Genomic DNA, 21,212 nt, shown 5'->3' on the forward strand with positions numbered 1-21,212 from the left:
GTCTTAGCGAGCCGCAAAGCACGCGTTAACTGTTGCCGTGGCGAGAACACGATACTGCTCAAAGTCGCAACACATTATTGTCTGTGGCAACACTTTATTGTCTGTGGCAACACCAAATGCAGTACAGCCCGTTGCGAAGACGCGGCGGGAAAGCAAATAGGCTTATCCACGCCACAGGCATAAAAGTACTACACAGGGTGCCACGAGCATGTCTCCGCGGTAAAGGTTATCCACAGAGACACCGGGACCAAGGCCCGTTTGCTCGAGCGAGGGCAAAGGCGCTCGCGTTGGCTTCGGAGGGAGACGCGTCGGCGTAGCTAGGACACGCACTAGGACACCGTACCACTCTTCAGCCTAGCGTTCGGAAAGGGGGGGGGGGGGGGGGGCGACATAAGGTAAGCGTTCACCGCGGGCGCAAGGCGCTGTTGGCGAAGTCCGAACAAGCCCCACAGGGAGCTGAGGGACGGAAAAGAAAAGCGTGCTTACCCCATGTCGTCCCCGGAGAGGGCTCTGCCCGCTCCCGACGCAGCGCGCGAAAACCTCTCGGGGACTCTGTGCACGGCGCCACCGCCAACGTTCGCTACCGGGTGAGGGGGATAAACGTCACTCCGCTCTCCCAACGCGGCAGACAGCGGAGAAGGGGAGACATGTCGGGATATGAGAACGGCAGAAAAGGCGGCAAAGCCCACACAAAGGACGTGGGCTAGCGTACATTCCTACATCCCCCTCTCCTAAATTTGCCCTTTAGCGGTCTGCAAAAGGCAGCCGTCACCCATGCAGTTTAAATGACACTGCTATGAGCGACAGCTAACCTCAGTCCAGCCCTGTAACTGCTGAAAAAAAAAAAATGATGACAAAGGAGAAACAAAAACATTAAAAACAAAATAAACACATGACACTATAAAAATAATTGCGGAAGGGAGCACTGGAAAGTACTAGTAGCGTTCATGGCGCTGAAGTGGGATAGCGTTTACCGCATGGAGGGGCGGAGGAGCGCGAGAATGTCCGCTGGTTGCGAGGCCCGAGTGCGAGGCCAGAGGCACGGAAGGGGGCTCTCTGATGGCTCGTTGCTGCTCTTGATTAGCCGCAAGTCCGACGAACGCCGCTTAGGTTGTGGTTCGGAGGCCCCGCATTTCTGGCTCGATGACGGAGCTGGGGCATTGCGGGGAGCCGGGCATCTCCAGTGATCAGGGAGGCCGAACCAGAATTGGCTGCGAGGCACCCTGGCATTGGCCAGCAGCATATAGCTGCTTTCAGCTGGCCTCGCGCAGGAGCCATGTGGGAAATGCAGCAGGGCTTCTTCGACGATGGCCGAGAGCAGAGCACAGCCAGACTGTCTGACGTCAGTAGGTCAATGCCCCCCAGTACCTACAGTGTCCACGTCGATGGGGCGAAGCCACGATGCGCACTCTTCACGGGCACGCACTGAAGCGTCACGCACTTACACACGCACAGAAGCACGCACACACACCGCCGACAGCTGCGCGAGCGTAGGCGCAAAGCGTCCTTCGTCGCTCTCTCCTGGCATAAGCACGGACACTCAAGGTCACACACACCTCCCTTCGCGGTAGACGAAATAAACACGGGAAAAAAAGTAAAACTGAGCAAAATGACATTCAATATCTGTCCAAAGGAAGATTAAAACAAAATACAAATAACACTTAATATTAGACAAAAGAAACATAAAATACCCATGAACACTAAAAAAAAAAAAACTCTGGCAGCAGACTGGGCGGGATCAACTTTACGAGAAAGGCCGTAAAGAAGCTGACCCATACTAAAGCTAGACAGTAAACTGAGGGCCTCCGGTTGTGGAGAAGTCCGCCGTTCAGCGCGAAATCACGAAGGCGACCGCTTCCTCAGATTATACCGCTGCGAGTTCCGAATGCGGTCCGCCACTCTGGGTGTGCCTGTTGCTTGCGCGAGCTCGTCAGACCTTGACAAAGGGCTTCAGGTCTCCGATGTGGGCACGGCTAAGTTTTCCCAAAGGGGTTCTTTCAGCTAGTACGCACCACGGACACTCACTGACAATCGGTTCATAAGACCGGGCGGCTTGCCAACCCTTGGCTCAACCATTTGTCAGACGTGGCAGGCACGGAAAAGCGATAAAAGCCACGCTTCGTGCCGGGCCAGGTCACCATGTTGCTCGGTTTGCATAAAACTTTGAAGCCACTCAGGTGACCGGCCTTGGTTTCGTCGTGAGAGGATCGCAACAGTGTGGCTCTCAGACTTTTTTGGGGCATAGCCACCGTAACGGATCGATGAACTTGTCATCCGCGGCTATATAGTTCAGCAGGAGCCCATCATGGTCCAGCAAAATGAATCCGCCGGGGACTCAGCGACACACGCTGTTTCAGCCCCTTAATCGCGCCCGCCGCAGAAAAAGCAGCGTAACGACGCTCCGCGCTTCTTCAAGACAGTTTATAGGCGCCCGCCGCCGAACAAGCAGCGTATAGGGCGCTTCATCCCTCCAAGACTCGAAACGAATCACTTTGCTGAGTTTTCAGTAGCACTTCACTGCCGAAAGCGATTCCCATTCTCCCAAATGGGGGAGTCTTGTGTCGCGCCCACTCAGCACCGCAGCAACCGCCACGTGCACGGCGTCACTGGTTTGCTCTCGGCACGGTGGCCTTCAGAAAGTTCCCTCGCTCGGCCGCCATGCAGTGCGCCGCTTACCTGGATAGCAGCCAAGGTCATCCTCATGGGGACTCCCCCTTTTCTCCGCTGTTTCGTCCCCGACACTTGCATGTGCTATGGCACCGCAAGCGGCCGTCACGCCGAAATCCAGGTTCTCGGCAGACAACAGGGGGCACGAGATAGTGCGTCAGCTAGCACGTAGGATGTGTATTCACCACAAAAGGGGGTGACGACACGGATGGGCGCCGAAGGGTGCCCGTCGATAGAGGCAGTGGCCTCTTTGTGCCACGCGGCATGCCACGAAGCAGGCATGTTGCGACGAGCCCGAATCGTGCAGGCGAACTGACTCGCTAAGAGCAGTCAAAAGCTGGAGCTTTTGATACCGCGTTGGGCGCCAGTGTAGTGACGCATCCCGAAGGAGTACGGCCACTAGCGTGGGTCCGGTCTTAGCGAGCCGCAGGGCACGCGTTAATCGTCGCCGTGGCGAGAACACGATACTGCTCAAAGTCGCAACACTTTATTGTCTGTGGCAACACTAAACGCAATACAGCCCGTTGCGAAGGCGCGGCGGGAAAGGTAGGATAGCAAATAGGTTTATCCACGCCACAGGCATAAATGTACTACACAGGGTGCCCGAGCACGTTTCCGCGGTAAAGGTGATCCACGGATACACCGGGACCAAGGCCCGGTTGCTCGAGCGAGGGCAAAGGCGCTCGCGTTGGCTTCGGAGGGAGACGGGTCGGCGTAGCTAGGCCACGCACTAGGACACCGTACCACTCTTCGGCCTAGCGTTCGGAAGAGGGGGGGGGGGGGGGACATAAGGTAAGCGTTCGCCACGGGCGCAAGGCGCTGTTGGCGAAGTCCGAACGAGCCCCACAGGGAGCTGACGGACGGAAAAGAAACGCGTGCTTACCCAATGTCGTCCCTGGAGAGGTCTCTGCCCGCTCCCGATGCAGCGCGCAAAAACCTATCGGGAGACTCCGCGCGCGGCGCCACCGTCAACATCCGCTACCGGGTGAGGGGGCTAAACGTCACTCCGCTTCTTCAGCGCCGCAAACAGCGGAGAAGGGGAGAGATGTCGGGACATGAGAACGGCAGAAAAGGCGGCAAAGCCCACGCAAAGGACGCGGGCTAGCCTATATTCCCACAACGTGTTGTCTGCACGTGTTGTCTGCACTGTTGTGTACTAGCTATCTGCACGATAGCTAGCGCGAAATTTCCCGGCAAATGCTACTGACTTTTTACAACTGCAGCGTAAAAAAAAAAAAAATGAGCCGCAACGTTTATGTTTCGCCTATACTCATATAGGTAGCATTCCATCGAAACAAATGAAGTTGAAATCCCATCTTAAAAACTGCGAGTGTGATGTTCTAGCTCCAACAGAAACATTGCTTCATTCTGGCGTTCTGCATCAGGAGATTCTACCAGATTGATTGATTAGTGGGGTTTAACGTCCCAAAACCACCATATGATTATGAGAGACGCCGTAGTGGAGGGCTCCAAAAATTTCGACCACCTGGGGTTCTTTAATGTGCACCCAAATCTGAGCACACGGGCCTACAACATTTCAGCCTCCATCGGAAATGCAGCCGCCGCAGCCGGGAATCGAACGGAGATTCTACCAGACACTAGCGACATGATCTATCACAAAAATTGTGAAGGTAAAAAAATCGGTGGTGTATTTGCATTAGAAACTGCATAACATCATTTATTGTAGACATTCGCAGCCCACTGGAGATTTCATGGGAGTGCACCACATCAACCTTTACTAATTCATTAAGTGGAGTCTGTTACAGACCACCAGACAGTTCTTCTTTCATTATTGATTTGCACGCCAATCTCAGTGCTGTTTCAGAAAAGTATCCTAAATCAACAATATTGTCAGCAGGCAATTTCAATTAACGTGACATTAACTGGACCTTTTTACTTCCAACTCTCGATTCTCAAATAAATTCATTAAACTTATGATTGATCATTCTTTAGTTCAGTTAGTCGACCAACCGACCCGAGGAACTAACACGCTTGATCTTATTGCAACGTCAAATCCCCTGGTTGCTAGTGCAAGGCGCCGAATACTTTTCAAGCCTTGATTCGCATACGGGATATTGACAAATTCCCATGCAGGACAACGACAAAGAAAAAACGGTGTTTTCAGCCTCCGATGGCCTATACGAATTTAACGTGATGCCTTTCGGGCTTTGCAATGCGCCCGCGACGTTTGAACGCGTGATCGACACCGTCCTGCGTGGTTTGAAATGAAAGACGTGTCTCTGCTACCTTGATGCCAGTATCATCTTTTCATCAACGTTTTCTCAGCACCTTAGGCTATTGGATGACGTTCTCACATGCCTCGCCGGCACGGGTGTGCAGCTCAACACCAAAAAATGCCGTTTCACCACCAAATCCATCAAGGTTCTCGGTCATGTAGTGAGCAAGGACGGAATTCACCCCGACTCCGAAAATATCGCTGCCGTCCTTTGCTTCCCACGCCCCAGATGGCTTAAGTATTTGGGAAGTTTTCTTGGCCTAGCATCCTATTTTCATCGTTTCATGTGAAATTTCGCTTCAATAGTACGCTACTTCCCAAACTACTTGCTTCTAATGCTCCTTTGTGTTACCCAAAGAATGTCCGTCAGTGTTTGACCTATTGAAGGAAACTCTCACATCAAAGGTTGTACTCCGCCATTTTAATGAGACCGCCCCGACACTCCTGCGTACCGACACCAGCGGATGTGGTATAGGTGCTGTTATTCACCGAGATGACTCTGGACGGGAAAGGGTCGTTGCATACGCTAGCTGAGTGCTTACTGCAACCGAGAAGAACTATACCATCACTGAGAAAGAGTGCCTTGCTGTAGTTTGACCGTACAAAAGTCCCATCCTTATCTGTACGGCCGTAATTTCACCATCGTAACGAACCACCACGCCTTATGCTGGCTTTCTACATTGAAGAACTTGTCCGGACTCTTGGTTCGTTGGATTTTACGCTTACAGAGTATCAGTTTGAGATTATTTATAAATATGGCAAAAGACGTCAAGACACCGAAGCTCTTTCTCGTTGCCTACCACCTACGGCTCTGTTCGAGATTCCCGCTGCCATCTCCAACAACCCCAGTGCAGAGGTGACTCCTAGTTCTGTTGCCTTGCTCGCCTCACTGTACCAGCCACCCATCTACGATGACTAACCCTTCATTTCTTGCCAGCAGGCTGACCCGTACTGTCGGTGCTTTATAGACCACCTCTCAGGAGCTACCCAACCACCCAATGCATGGCTTCGTCGACAACTCGAGCACTTCAAGCTTCAGGATGGTGTGCTTTATCATCAGGTAGCGGCCCAGAATGCGGCGCTCGTCAAGGAAGAATGGGCATTGGGCTGCGCGGCGGGTGAAGCGCAACAATAAAAAATCATTTCGAAAACTGAACGCTGTCAGGGCTGGATCTTCCTCACGTTAGCTCCGACAGTTAATGGTGACCCGATAAAGAACACACAGCCCGATCATCCCGCATGGGTCTCGCCAGCTCTACCACAATCCTACCGGTCCTGATGCCCAAGAAGACCTCAGACCTAGCGGTGCTGCAGCCGCTGCGATTCACCAGGTCAACTTGCCATCATTTTGGCCCAACAGCCCCAGCACATGGTTTCTGCAAGTCGAGGCGCACTTCCGTCTACGGCAAATCACCAGCCAACATACCAGGTTCTGGGCATTCGACACATCCACACAACTGCCTACCATCCTTCCGCCAATGGCATGGTCGAACGGCTTAATCGAAACTGAAAGCTGCCCTCACTGCTCACCAGCCAAGGGAGAAAACGTTGGCTCGACCACCTCCCCTTCGTACTTCTGGGCATCCGATCAGCATTGAAAGTGGACCGACATCCCTAGTCTGTCTTCGTCAGCCAGGATCTGCATGACTGCAGTCACGTCTTCGTCCGGTGTGACCAAATACGGCCACCACTCACACCAGCCTATAATGGCCCAGTCGGCGTACTCCATCGTACACCTAAGACGTTCACGCTAGACATCAATGGCCGTGAAGATGTCGTGGCTGCTGATAGACTGAAACTTGCATATATCGCCATTCTCGCGGCCACGGGGTTTCAATCTTCAGTCTGGATGCCCACATCCAAGCATGTCCACTGGGCGACTCCTCAGGTGACTCCTACGGCTCTCGCTCTACGGGGGAAACCCAGTGGCGCTTCAGAATGCGGCGCTCGTCAAGGAAGAAGAAATTCGCATTGGACCGCGCGGCGGGTGCAGCGCGACAATAAAAAATCAGTTCGAAAACTGAACGCTGTCAGGGCTGGATCTTCCTCGCGTTAACTCCAACAGTCACATTTATCATCCTGCCAGTCAACGCTGGGTACCTGTCCTGCCACGCTTTTTTTGACATCATCTACTTAACGCCTTTCATGACAATTTGACTGCTGGCCACCTCGGCTTTCACAAAACCTACGACCGCATTCGAAGCCACTTTTATTGGCCTGGCCTTTCTACCAGCGTAGAGAGGTACATGGGTTCTTGCTCTCCGTGCCAACTTCGCAAACTTCCGACATCTCCTCCTGCTGGTCAATTACAGCCAATGACGTGCCCTACAACACCTTTTAAGGTCGTCGGTGTCGATCTTTATGAGACCCTTCCCGTTACTGGTGCTAAAAATAGATGGACAGTCACCGCCGTAGACCATCTGACACGTTACGCCGAGACAACTTCAGTAGTTAAAAGTTCAGCATCGAAAGTTGCTGTCTACGTCCTTCAGGCCATAATTCTATGTCATGGTGCTCCTCGCGTACTCCAAGCAACCGTGGAAAGATGTTTTTATCACAGCTTTTAGGTGAACTTCAACGCGTTTCTGGCACTACACAAAACGGCTTCTAGCTACGATTCTCAAACAAACGATCTGATTGAGAGATTTCATCGAACCCTTGCTGACATGACCGCTGTATACATTCAAACGAATCACAAAAACTGCGATAAACTTCTACAGTTGCTCACTTTTGCCTACAACACAGCTATTCAGCGTACAACCGGCTATTCATGGTTTTGTCTCGTCAATCGACGTTAACCTACTTTCTATCGAAGTTCCCTTCTTCACCAGCCATGGCCCATCACCGTCTTCTTGTGAAGAATATATTCCTCGACTTGTCCAGTGCCACCAGTGCGCTCGTATGAACACGGAAGCTACGCAACAAGCAAGAAAGGCCATCTACGTCCCCTCTCATCGTGTAGTATCATTGCACCCGGGTGACGAGGTGCTGCTAATGACACCAATTTGCGCACCTGGTTCGTGTGACAAGTTCCAGCCTCAATTCATCAGCCCATATGTAGTTTTCGAGCAGACTTGACCTGTCAACTATCCCATGACACCTCTTGCCGTGCCAACTGACCGCTGTTACCACAGCACCGAAATCGTACATTTTTCCCGCATGAAGCTTTTCACTCGACGTTCCTCATCACCTTGACTACCTGCCTGCAGCGGCCAGGCTGGCCACTTCCCCGCGTGAGAATTAATGTAGTGGTAGAGAGGAAGAAGATTGTGTGCCGCAGTGGGTCATGCTTTTAGCGGGAGGAGCCAAGCGCAAGCGTTTGCCCCGAGTGCTGGGATTCCTAGGACCGTTGCTACCGCCCGCCTTCCGCATCAATAGACCTGCTGTGCAAGTACTACTTGCGCCAATAAACCCCGTTTCATAGTCTATTACGCGCCTCATCCTCACCTAGACAGCAGTCAATTATCATCACCTGTTCTGGCTGACAGTCATCATCGTCTTTGAATGTGTGCTTCATCTTCGAGTCCGTTGCGCTTGTTCACTCCCGAGTGCACAGCCAATAAACCTCATTACAACCGAGTCATCATAATATTCTTTTAACAATAAACCTATATTGGCAACCGACCACTACAAGTACCTTGCAATTAACTTCACTCCGAATCTATCCTGGTAAACACACATTGAAAAAATTACTGCCACAGACACTCGAATACCTGAAACATAACCTTCATATAGTACCATCCATTACACATAAACTAGCATGCATATCAAACATTTGTTCACTTACAACTAGAGTATGTATCATTCATCTGGTCACCTTATCAAGCCTATCTCATTGACTTATTGGAATCTGCGCAAACCGCACTGCACGTTTTATTGCGCGTAACTACATACGCTATGCCAGTGTAACTAAGACTTCGTTGTCCTTATCCTCCCTGGCATTGCGCAGGAAGATAGCTATTCTGTATTTATTCCATAAAGTCATCTATGGTACACACATGAATACCTTGCCACTATCAAAACCCCATCACAAATCTCACAGGCTTCACAATTAGCAAAGTTTTTCTCGTCTTTTCGGCCGCACCCAAGCCTTTAACACATCGGCACTAGCACGTGCAATCGCTCATTGGAATGATCCTCCTGATGGTGTAGTGTGCAGCATTTAGGAATATAGTACTAACTATTTACGATTGTGTTTCCTAATCATATCTTTCTTATCCGCGTTCATTCTTTGTACATTTACATGTCAACTCATATAATTATGTATAACACAAGTTTCGCATCATTTGTACATGTTCTTCCTCATACTTAGTATTTCCATACTTGGCTCGTGCATTTATTTTGTTTGTTCCGTGTTTCTTGATAAAGAAGTATTGCATAGCCCCCTCACATAATACTCCTACTTGGAGCCTGTGAGGTATATGTAAATAAATAAGTAAATAAAGAGGATTGAGTCTCACTTGTATTTTGATTGTAGCCACCAATTGGTTGGCCTCCTCCTGGTTATTTGCTGTTAACCCCAATGCTTTGAAAAATTCCGTGCCATTATCTTAGACTATTGGGGGTATGCACTGAACCTTGATCTGCAAGGTTGCGATAGCATCGCCGAGCAGTGACACCGTTGCCTTTGTAGGTTTTTTTTTACACCAAAAGTGTTGAAAAGTAAATGCCAGAAGACCGCACAGGTAACAGCACAGCAAAGGATGGAGTGGTTTCGTAGCATATTAACCGCCGAGACTTCATGCCCTGCTATTCCGTGAACTTGTTTATTGGATTCATCGGCGCTCATGATCGCCAGAAGAAACCGAATAAGAAATAAATGGGAAGTCGGCTTACCTTTCCGACAACAACGATCACGCTATATGGCAGAACTTGCAAGCCTGCACTAAACAGCTGCGATCACTCTGCTACACATGAGCACAGTACGCAGTGGTTGTCGATAAGAAAAGAGCCAGTACAGCAATTGCTGTGATCTCTTTCCAGCTATGAAATCTCATTACTGTGTTAACAGTATTGTCACAGTGCTTGCACGACAACATAAAAGTGATTTCAACTGAACAAGGGAGGTCTGTTTACCTCTCCGGCTACCACTATAATCGTGTTGTTTGGAAAACCTTCACGCTTAGATGTTGCACCCATTTGCGTGTGAAATAGTTGTGAGCCTCCAAGGATTTGTAAGCTTTTCGTTGGTCACGGGACACAAAACTTGTCGCATGAACAAGGTAGTCCAATATGCCAGTTAAGTCGACCCGTGGCAGCAGCTCAATATTGGGTTCGAGTTCAGCGTCTTGAGGTTCAAGTGGGACGCAGATGCACAGACGCACTTTCTCCAAGTAACACTGTCAAGCAGGTTTACCTAACTAACGTGCGTATGCGCATAAATCCATTGCAGTCCCCAGGTGCCCCAAGAAAAGAAAGAGAAACAGATAGCTTCACAGTGTCACCACCGCCTCCATATCGTGTCGAACCACCAAGACCACTAAGATGGCGGCATCCTGGAACGATGCTAGCGCGCCTTGCGGGTTATGTCAAGCGCATACCCACTATAGGATGGAGCCCTTTACAGAACATTATCAAATGTTCAGCCATTTTTTCCTCTTTTCCACTCGCATTACATAACCTGTCTGTGCCTTCGTATTTGGCTTGGGACATCTTGGTCTGAAATACTCCCGCTCTGGCCTCGAACAGCGCAGACCTACTTCGAGAATTATCGTAGATCTTTTCATCTGCTATTGCCTGCTTGAAAGTTCGGTGGGTGTCCAGTGATAATTTCTTAAGCATTTGTTGGAAATGCCCGTGGCCTGAGGCAGCTAGTGAAGGAAGATGACGACGTTCAAAGAGACACTCGTGCAGTTTGGCCTGTGGCGTTTAGTAGCCTGTGTAACGTTTGAGTATAGCCTGCGTGGCATGTGTTTTATTCTGTGTTAGTAAATTGCTCTTTTATTACGAGGTGGAAGACAACACTTTAGAAGTGGGATCGCCATCCAATCACCACAGCGAAAAAAATGAGTTTGGTCAGTCTACGAAGCTTGTTAAAGAGACACTAAAGCCAACTATTAAGTTGACGTTGGTTGTTGGAATGGCGGTTCAGAAACCTCGTAGAGTTACTTTTGTGCCAAGGAAGGGCCTATTTTTAAATAAAATAATGTTTTAGTGCTCCGCATCGGGTTAGCGCACTTCAAAGTACCCGCCTCATGAAGTAGACCGGCCAAACCATCTCATGTCACTCTTGCCATGCACAACGTTGCCTGGCTTTACTGCGCTAGTAGCAGCAGACCGAAAGTAGCAGGAGCCACAGCAGCAACAGCAGCCATTGATCAATTTACTAACATTGGTTTCGAGATTGCGAGCGCACGCCCGGTTCTCTCCGGCCGTCCCAATCGCCGCGCTTCCCAGCAAAACCAGCGAGTATCACATCACGCGCCCGGCTACCGCGAGGGGGCGCATTTAATGTGGGTTCCTAGAGGGGCGGAGACCACGGCAGAAAGCAGAGCAGGCGAAATTTTAGTGTGCGCATGATTTTTTTTTTCTTGCGTGTGGGCAAAATTTCTGACAAATCTTCTAACTGCATTGAAGGCAAGTATTTTTTTCTGTTACGACTTTCATTTTGGTCCAATTGGCAAATAAAAGCATGGCAACTGCTGTATTTTTCTTATATTGATTATTGCAAGGAGGTGTTCTCTCGTCCATGACAGAGGCATTCTACCATTCCCCCTTACTAGAGATGCGTATGAGGGTGAAGACTGGGTTATTGTCGCTGAATCATATTGCCCACCTATTGTTAGAGATCGCCTAACTATCTTATTGTGTATCGACATTTATCAGGTGGCCAACCAAATTCCAATTACGCTCCAGATAATAAAGTGCGCTGATCGTGCCACAATGTGATAAGTAATTTTGCCGGAATATTGTGAAAGGCTACGATTAACTGACCTGCATTTACTCCCTACGTCCTTCACAGTGAAAGTGCTCGAGTTATCGTCTCCTTTTTTCGTCATCTGTATTTTGATTATGATTTGGTAGCACCATAGCAATATCAGTATCGTGTTCATTTACTGTTATCTCTACTGCAGCCAAATCAAAAGGTCGCACATGCGGTCTAACGACATCTTTTAGAAAACCAAGTATTTGCCAAGGTAGCCTACTGGAGAATCAAAAAAGATCGGGCGCCATTTTTCTTTGTTTCTCGCCAGTACCCCCCCCTACTATACAGCCCATGAACTTCGAAGTATAGTTTCTAGCACATGCGGATCTCTTACAGAGGCATCATAAATTTAAATGCTCTAATAAGGGTGGCACCATTCTACAGTGAAATGAAAACCCCATTTGAAAATAAAATGCCCCAGCATTCACTTTGCCTCTGGTACACCTTGACCCGAAATTTCCAAATGAACAGAAAGTTATATAAAAACACAAAACCAATTTTTCTTGCCACAAAGAAGCTTCGCCAACAGCGTGGCAGCCTTTTCGACCAAAAGAAAGAGCGCCGCAGTGCGGAGAAAAAAGCGGGCTACCTCTGAAAACACGCGCTCTCTGTGCGATTGGGACAGCTGTAGAGAAAACCGCCACGCGCCCGCAATCTCAAAAGCCATGTGCAGACCCTTTTGTTTCGACAGCGACCTGCTAGGTGGCACCACCTGTACTGTGTAAGCGTGAAAAATTGAATTTTTAAACCACTCGCGCCATTCCTCATAGTAACGTCCGGCGGTTCTTTTTTTTTTTTTTTTTCGTGCATCAAACAGAAATGAACAAGCAGCCTTTTATTGCATTTATTGATGCATGAAGGTTCTTTATTTAGTGCAGTTATATCGATCACTAGTGAATAATTGCAGGCGGTCCGTCTGATGTCATCGTGATTATTTTGAAAACGTCCTACTTTTGCGCTTGTGTTCTTGTGCATTTACCTTAATTTCTCGGTAGAGCACTGTTGTTGATAATATTGTTTTTTTAGATGTTGTCATACATTGAGCTTTCACTCTAACATAAATTGTCATTTGACTTTAGTGTCCCTTTAACGTAAGCCTAATGGAACGCACCAACTAACGAGTCAACCCGACTGGTGGTGGAGATGCGGACTTTGACCACGGAGACAAGATTACAGCTCATGAACTATTACAAGCTATCCAAGAAAAGGACTGTCTATTATTGACCGTGCTGGAACGACCGACTGCCAGCGCAACCTCAACCAGCGTCAACGTTCCAGGTAATTCCAGACTTGAGCCACAATATCAGTCCTTTCGACGGCTCCAAAGACGCTCCTTCGGCGCGCGAGTGGATCGAGAATATTCGCCGAACATCTAACCTTCACGGGTGGCCAGCAGCGTACACCCTGGAAACAGCCAAGGCACGATTGATAGGAGCTGGCAAGGACTGGTACCGTTCGAGGAGTTCGAGACACACTTCCGTCGGACCTTCGTCAGCCACGACACGTGTTGCAGAATGGTGGAGCAAGACGCTAGAGTGCGTGCAGCAGCGTAATGAGAACACGGCCGCCTACGTCCACTATAAAGTGCGTCTTTGCCACGAACTCAACCTGGACTTTAACGATACGCGAGAGAAAGTTCTATCGGGGCTGAGGTTGCGCGAATTCTGCATTATGCTCTTGTGTCGGACACATCAAGATGACGACGACCTGCTGCACGACATCTTGGAGCTCGAACACATCGAACTGGAACAACAATGGCTTTTCGGCACATGCAATCGAAGCCTAAAACCACCTTCAGGTTCAGAACACTGCCTGCCTGCTACCACGGCAAGAAAATTGACAAACGACGCGAACCACTCCCGCTCGTGGACAGACACACCACACCCGAGACCCACGTCTACGCGACAGGCCGTTGTCTGCTCTCAACAGGAAGTACCCCGGCGGAAGCAGACGATGCCCCCAGGTCTACAAGAACTGGAAGTCGTGCCTGATGTGACCCTCAAAGGACACGTGATCCTGTTTTTCAAACAAGCCCCGCCACATGTCGAGAATTTCGGAGACAGCAAAGATCTGACAACGAAGGAAAGAGAAGATCTGAAGCCCAAGATGTCTGCCGGACCAATGGGAAAGCCAAAAGATAAGAACGAAGCCGAAGCTGAGAGTGAAGGAAAGCCAAAAGACGAGGACAAAAGCGAGGCCCAGGCGAAAGAAAAGCAAATGAACTCGCAACCCGGTGCTGCGAGAACATACAGCGAGGCAGAGAGATTGAAAGTAAACCCCACGGCAGAAGAAACTGCACCAAAATGCAGCAAAAAAGGAAAGAAAAACGAAGAAGATGAAGAAACAGCCCAGGGACAAAAGGCGACTCTTAAGGAGGAGGGCGAGGTTGCAGAAGACTAAAAACTGAAGGACCAGTCAAGCCAAGACGATAAAAGGAAAGACAAGCCACTGAAAGAATCGGGAAAAAGTGCCGGAGAGCAGACGCAAAAAAAGAACGAACAGCCCTGGAAAAAACCCGAACGAAGATAGTGAACCAAAACAGCCGAAGCCAACAGAAACAGACTACACCAAGAACATGGTAATGCCAGAGCAAATCCGAAGAAAGAACCGCAGCAGACGAGCCAACGAAAGTCCAAACACGAGCCTGACCAAGCATCAAAGCCACAGTTTAGACAAGAGGACACTGGCATCGTGCGTGTTGTGGCTTTCTTCAAACTCAAGCCAGTCAAGATAGCCGGAAGTAACGACACATCCTTGAAAGTTTCCCGCCACGAACGGGCGAACTTCTGCATGCCCTGAAGAACTTTATGCGTAAGTGTATAGACATAGCCCATTTTTTGCGTTATTGGTTTGTTTCTTGTTTATCTTGTTTCTATCGTGTGTGAATCAAAAAGTAGTTTAATAGGATGGCCGAGCATTTGCTTGAAAAAGCACTTGGGTAACTTTGCCAAAAGTGCCTTAACGAGAACGTTAAACGGATGGCGGAATGTTGAAAATGCCCATGCCCTCTGTAGCTGGTGGATGAGAACGAAGATGTGACGGAGAGACACTTGTGCAGTTCGTGGCCTGTGTGGCGTCGTTGTAGCCCGTGTGGCTTGTGTTCTCTTGAGAGCTAAGTAAAATGTTCCCTGCCTACAACATTTAGGGTGCTTCAAAGGCACCGCAAGCTAACACATTTCAATATTCAATATGTCCCTTTGTTTTCTTCTTTTTAACCGATGTTTCCTTCTGGGCTGGTATTCTGCTGTTGTCTAAATACTTGCTATACAATATTCGAGTTTGCTTCCTCCATTTAGAATCAACATTCTTCATGTGCTAGTAGCTGAAAGCTTTCCTAGCCCAATGCTCCTCTTTCATTTTTCTCAATAGCTCCTCGAATTCTATCTCACTGCCAGCTTCCCTGCCCTCGAACGATGTCCATCCCATGTCACTCTGTACCCCCGATTTGGGGTATTCCTGTGTGCTACTATGTTTCAATTGAAACGGCGACAGCTGGTCGATATTTTCCGTTTCGCTACAGCTCGCGCACAAAGGAGAAGGCACCACACCAGACCAATACTGTACGTAGAAATTAGGCGGCGGAATTGATTGCCCCTTAAATCCCGGTGCAACCCACCATGGGGGATCGGCCATGAAACGACCGGTGCCTTCATGTAAAAGAATGTGTTCATAATTTCAAAATATTTAAGCAATATATAGTTCTGAAATTACTAAACTGTTACGGCACTGACCTCGTCACTCTCGTCGTCGTCGTCATTCATGTCCGAGAAACTGGTGTACGATCGATTCGTCCCTGGCCGACCACCGAGCGGGCCGCCTTGCAGGGTGTCCGAGAAGTCTGAAACACAGTGAGCGTGATACCCACTGCTGACGGACGCTGCTCGCACCACTTACCTTGGAACTGTAAGTTCGCTTGCGCTTCGCTTGGGTCGACCACCTGTAATTGCGAAAATTTAAAAGCTTGCATTCAAGACTGTGAAAGCAGAAGACGGGAACTCGCGTTTCTAAGCAGTTGAACCTCAGTAGCACGATTTGTACACAAATAAATGGTGCTGTTAAGTACGGAGAGTGTCTTACATCGATGTCAACAATTTTCTCAGTTGTGGGAGCAGCCATTTTCAAGACAGAGACTCTCAAGTTCAAGTGCTCACCTGTAGGGGGCGAAAAAAATCAACCGCGGCGCGTTTTTGCTTCAAACACCCAGAGTGGATCTACTAACCTCTCTCGCCACTCGCGCTATTGCACTTTCTAGTAGAGGCGCAGCGCCTTCGTCGGGGTCAATTTTTTTTATGATCAAATACTACATGTTTGCGTACCGCTACACATAAAAACATTTTGTTCTTCTAGCAAGTAGTTTTTCTTAAACATGTGCTGCGTTATCAATTTTCTGTAATAGTTTTTGCTCCAGCTCATTCGAGGTCAGTAGCAGCCTATCGACATCATTATCCTAATTTCAAAGTTTGCGGCGGCCAACGGTTGCGATGGCAGTAAACGGTTTTTGTAGAATTCGCCTTCTGACTGTTCAGACGTTCTTAAGAATTTATTAATCACCATTACGACATTCAGAAACGGCCTTTATTTCCACCCCGGAATCATTTTTTGCTGCTAGATGGCCGCGATTTCACACGCCAGAAATTATATTTGTGCAAAATTTACTGGAGCCTCTAAACGTACGTGTGTGCGACATCATGCCGAGTCGTGATAATTTAGCCCCGGTGGAAATTCAATTCGACGACATTTTTCCTAATAATGCCAAATTACTTCCCCATAATATTTTGGATGGTTTACTACAAGATCACCTGCGCCGTATTACAACGAACGTTATTATTGCTACAGACGCATCGCAATACGACGAAAAGTCAGGGGTTGGTATTTTCAGCCCGATTTTAAATTGGATTTATTCCCTTCGACTACCCGATTTCATACCCGTTTTTGTGGCTGAGTTTCTGGCAGTAGTGCTCGCCTTACGCAAGTTAGATACAGCAATTACATCAGCTGTCATAATAACAGATTCCATCTCTGCGCGGCACTTTCTGTTGGTGCTGATAATCACGTAACGAAGGCGTTCCGTGCACTAGTACCTGCGCATTTGAGAAAAATACGATTAGTTTGGGTGCCTGGACATAAAGGTTTGTTTCTAAATAAAATAGCCGATTACTTAGCTAAGTCGTCAATCAGCGAACCAATTCTACCACTCTGTCCATCATCCGCTTATGTGACTGCTGCTCGATTCCGCAGACGTACGCTTATGCAAGTCTTTATAGGTCCAGCACTAACAAACTCTACAGAATATCGCCATTTATTATATCCCTGGCGAAGAGACTTTTGCCGCACTCGAAAACAAGAAGTAGCTATCACAAGGCTGCGTTGCCGGGTACCAAATCTAAATTTCTTAAACACAGGTCTGCTCAGGTACCTTCGCCACTGTGTGCATTCTGTGATGAACTGGAAACAATAGATCATTTCTTTTTGACCTGCAGGCGGTTTAACACATTACGAAAAACCCTACTAGAAATACCTTTACGTGGTATTGGTATGGACTTATCTTTGCCTGTCATTTTGTCTTTTGGAGCTTCCATTTCTGGTTTCTCTAATGCGACAGTATGCGCGGCCGTCCGGGACTATATTGATAAAACTAATAGGTTGACTAATTAACCAGTTTCATTATCCTAACAGGTCCACATAATTATATACATATAAAATCAGATTATTGCTCAATTCTAAGAATAAATTCGTTTATGTAAATATTTGTATGCATTACATTTAGCACCACACTTTCCTAGGCTATCGGTAACCTTTCTGTTAAACCTCCATCATTCCAAATCTGAATAGTAAATGTTGAAACCACTCGATTCTTGGCCAATCCCCCACAGTGGGTATGCGCCACTAACAATAGGAGAACAACAACAATAAACGGCTCGCGGTACGTTCGGATGTGTCTCGGACTGATTTGTTTCGCTGTAAATATTTCGAGCCTCTGCCGACCGACACATTCTTTTTCATTCTGTTTATTTTGAATCGTTCAAATGCTTTCGCGAAGAGAATTCGAGTGACTTTCGGGGAGCGAAGCGACCGTTGAAGCTTTCGTCGAATGAACACCCGTTGCAAGCCCGGGCCGGGGAGTAGAAACCACTTCAGTTTTTTAAGGATGGTTGCTTGCGGGGCTAGTTGGTTCATTTCAACATATGTAGCTTTTTTTTTTTTTTTTTTTGCCAATGACAGCGTAGGCGTCACACGGTGGCAGCCCATTGCAGTATTAAGATTTAAAATTGTTGAACCTCTATATCTGTAACCGGAAAAACGTGCGTTACTTGCGGCGTGCATGGCTTCACGTGGGAACGAGCCGCTAACTCAATAGTTAATTCTGAAATTCTATCACCAGGTAACATCAACCAGGCCGTCGCGATAAAAGAAGACAAATAAATCACTGTCGCCTCGCATGTGTCTTCTTAGCTAGCCCATATATTAGTGCAAAAAACCTACCGGTTAATAATTTACTGCAGTCGCGTTTTAGAAACATCACATAATTATGGATCTGGTTTTGCTATAGTGTGACAAAGGAAGCGTCACATAAATGAGAAATACTTCTTTTTCTGCCACAGCCTCCTGGCCCACCTGACATAGAAGCAAATGTGTACAATGGGCAAGGAACCTGCTACGTGACATGCCTTGTGAAGAAGCAGCCCTGATTGATATACGTGTTATAAGGTACCGCTACATATATGTATAAAATACTCTTGTTTACTAATTAACTGAGTTTATTTGTTTACTTTGGAAAATTTCATGCATTGATTATGCATTGATTTCATGCATTGATATCTGGTAATGTTACTTGTTTTTCCAGACTGCCATGCAATGACAGGATGACTACCCCCGAATGTCCACTCTGCAAGCACGTTGAAACATCTGAATGTCCACTACAACAGGTCATCTCTAACCTCACAGATGTAATGCTGTATTTGTGAATGTTTTACCGCGCATATCGTGGAGAGGTGCTTTAGATTGGCTACATTGCCTGCCTACAGTGGCATGGAGTCTACACTTCAATAATGTTGTTGAAACTTCAATAATGTGTTGTTGAAACTGTAACACTAGTAGTTATAGATTGTGTGGCGCTACTGAGCTGAACAACACACTGTTTGATCCCAGCCACTGTAGCCATATTTCGATGGGGGGTGAAACGCTAAGATGCTTGTGTGCTTAAGGGTTTGTTCGATTCGCCTGCACCACATGATTCATTTTACAAAGTGCTGCACCTCGCCATTCGTTTCAGTGGCGCAGCAATGGCATCTTCTAAGTCTTGCCATTCATTTCAAAAAGCGCAGGAGAGGTACAGCACCAAAACTATTTCATGACTTTCCGGTACCTTCTGCTCTGACGGCGCTGGTTTGGTGCAGCTGCTCGCACAGCTTAACAAACAACATAGCATTAGACGTAGGTGCTGTACCCACCCCTATAAATGCGGCGTGTTTTGCCAAGATGTTTGCACCTCATTAAATTAAGCGAACAAAAATAAGGATTCCACCTTGTCGGCACCTTGTCATTCACTTGTGATATCGCACTGCTGAACTCCTGCCGCACAAGTTCTGAACTTCTCGTGCACAGTTGTGAACCAGTTCGGATTGGTGCAGGTGAACTAAACTGACCCTTAAAAGATGGAAGCTGGAAAATATGAAAAATATGTTAACATAAGGGGTCAAAACAAATGTTTCGACAAGCAGTCTTGTCTCCTGTGAGCCTACAATGTCATTTGTTTGAACCCCTGGAAGCCAGAATCAACCTAATTTGCCCACTACTGTACGACTCACGATCACTTCATAGTTGGCATGTGAATTGTCGGAAATTATTAATTGCACTACATAATGAACACACCCACAGTGATGGGCATTAACAGGCTTTCCGACATTTAGTTGTGCCTTGTAACAGTTTACCAACAACACCCAGAACTGTTTTGTCTTAATTAACTGTGTTTAGCTCATACAAGTTTACAAAAAGATGCACCAAAGCTCATAAGACTGCACTCAATTGCTTTAGCTTTGCACATATGTTCAATGGGCTCCTAAAATAATAAATCATAAAGGTGATGAGCAGTTGCAGCACAGCTTCCTCAAAGACGTGAATGCTGTCATGAGGAGCAAGATTGTGTTCATTGCATGTGGTACTGTTTTTTTGTTTTTTTTTTTGGCAGAAAAACGTTCCAGATTTCCTTGTGCACATCTGCTTCTGTTTAAATTAAGTTGTCATAACTCTAGTGTCTACCACTACGAAGTGAAATTCTGTGCACTACGGTCATGAAAAAAAAATCTAGGAAATCGCACAGGTAGTTGAAACATACATGATCTTCACATATCTACAGCCACACTGCAAGATAGTACGTATTTCAAGTCCTAACCTCTAAAAGTAGCAGGGAGAAAGCAACTTCATTTTCAACCACAAGTATACTGAAAAAGTAAACACAATAACAAGTGTGTAATAAATGTGACCTTTATTGATCCAGTATTCGGACAGATTCACATCATGTACCACCAATTGATTTCAGGAGTGCTTGGTTGCAAGAGATAACTCAAGTTCTATGGATATGTCTTTGCAAAAGAAGGGATTGTGCTCAGGGCTTAGAAGATAGTGTGATGTAAGAGTACCAACAAAGATGTACAGACAACAAAATTGTACAATGCATGTCTGAAACTTAATTTATTAGAATTGGGCCTTTTCTATCTGTACGCACACACCTCATAAGTGCCCCTTTAGCATACATGTTCGCTGCATACTCAGCAGACTGGCCATTACCTGTGACGAGAAATTCTAGCTGTGGTAACTGTGTAACTTAACTCTAACAATAAATGTAGCAAGCCTGAAATATTTTTAGGCCCATCCCCAATATACATAATACCTATGATATGGGCTCACGGCTGAGTATTAAAACTAGTGCCTACCCTCTCGACACAACGCGACATTGCAGAATTGTGAAGTACTCAATGTAGCATTGCAGAGCGAGAAAGATTCAGAAATGCAGGCATCCGCAATTGCTTATTTAACAAATTTAGAAAAACTACATTGCAGTGAATTCCAGTGGAATTCGCGATTGTGGATGTTCCCGCATGTTTGATCAATGTGAAGTGGTTAAAAAGCACCCGTCACAATTAACTCGGGAAATTATAGAAGCGCATTGTATAGCAAGAGCTGGCATCACGTGTATTAGCGCCCCTTCTTTGGTTTTATCTGAACATGAAGTGGCCTTCCTTAATCAGGATAACCGCCTATGATTCTGTGATGTGTGACGGTGCGATGTTGTGTGTAATCTTGTCGTTGCGTTAGGGTGGTTTTGTATGCGTGCGCCGGTCTACATATTTGATGCAGTTTGACAATAAAGCTCAGTTGGAAGTA

General features: G+C 47.3%; 2 protein-coding genes and 1 long non-coding RNA gene across 5 annotated transcripts in view; 2 read left to right on the top strand and 1 right to left on the bottom strand.

Annotated features, from left to right (window-relative positions):
- Positions 1-16,013, bottom strand: part of LOC119180577 (protein YIPF1) — an 80,764-nt gene extending 64,751 nt beyond the window's left edge. For all 3 annotated transcript variants that reach the window (XM_037431682.2, XM_037431681.2, XM_037431683.2), the window contains exons 1-3: positions 15,906-16,013; positions 15,723-15,765; positions 15,560-15,666 (exon numbers count right to left, since the gene is read on the bottom strand). In XM_037431682.2, the coding sequence (XP_037287579.2) occupies positions 15,560-15,666; positions 15,723-15,765; positions 15,906-15,944 (189 nt within the window). In that variant the 5' untranslated portion in view covers positions 15,945-16,013. The remainder of the gene's footprint in view (positions 1-15,559; positions 15,667-15,722; positions 15,766-15,905) is intronic.
- LOC142774520 (uncharacterized) lies at positions 11,806-15,038 on the top strand. Its single transcript, XM_075874872.1, has one exon. It carries the CDS (start codon positions 13,500-13,502, stop codon positions 14,226-14,228), a length of 729 nt encoding a protein of 242 aa, XP_075730987.1. The 5' UTR covers positions 11,806-13,499; the 3' UTR covers positions 14,229-15,038.
- An 87-nt stretch (positions 16,014-16,100) lies between the features above and the next one.
- On the top strand, positions 16,101-21,212 carry LOC142774521 (uncharacterized). Its single transcript, XR_012886427.1, has 2 exons — positions 16,101-18,536; positions 18,673-21,212. It is a non-coding gene; the product is annotated as an uncharacterized LOC142774521 (long non-coding RNA).

The sequence above is a fragment of the Rhipicephalus microplus genome, chromosome 10 (assembly GCF_043290135.1).
Source record: "Rhipicephalus microplus isolate Deutch F79 chromosome 10, USDA_Rmic, whole genome shotgun sequence".
NCBI classification, from domain to species: domain Eukaryota; kingdom Metazoa; phylum Arthropoda; class Arachnida; order Ixodida; family Ixodidae; genus Rhipicephalus; species Rhipicephalus microplus.

What these genes read in the sequence shown, in the direction of transcription:
- LOC142774520 (XM_075874872.1), top strand. Translation starts at nt 13,500, where the DNA reads ATGCTCTTGTGTCGGACACATCAAGATGACGACGACCTGCTGCACGAC.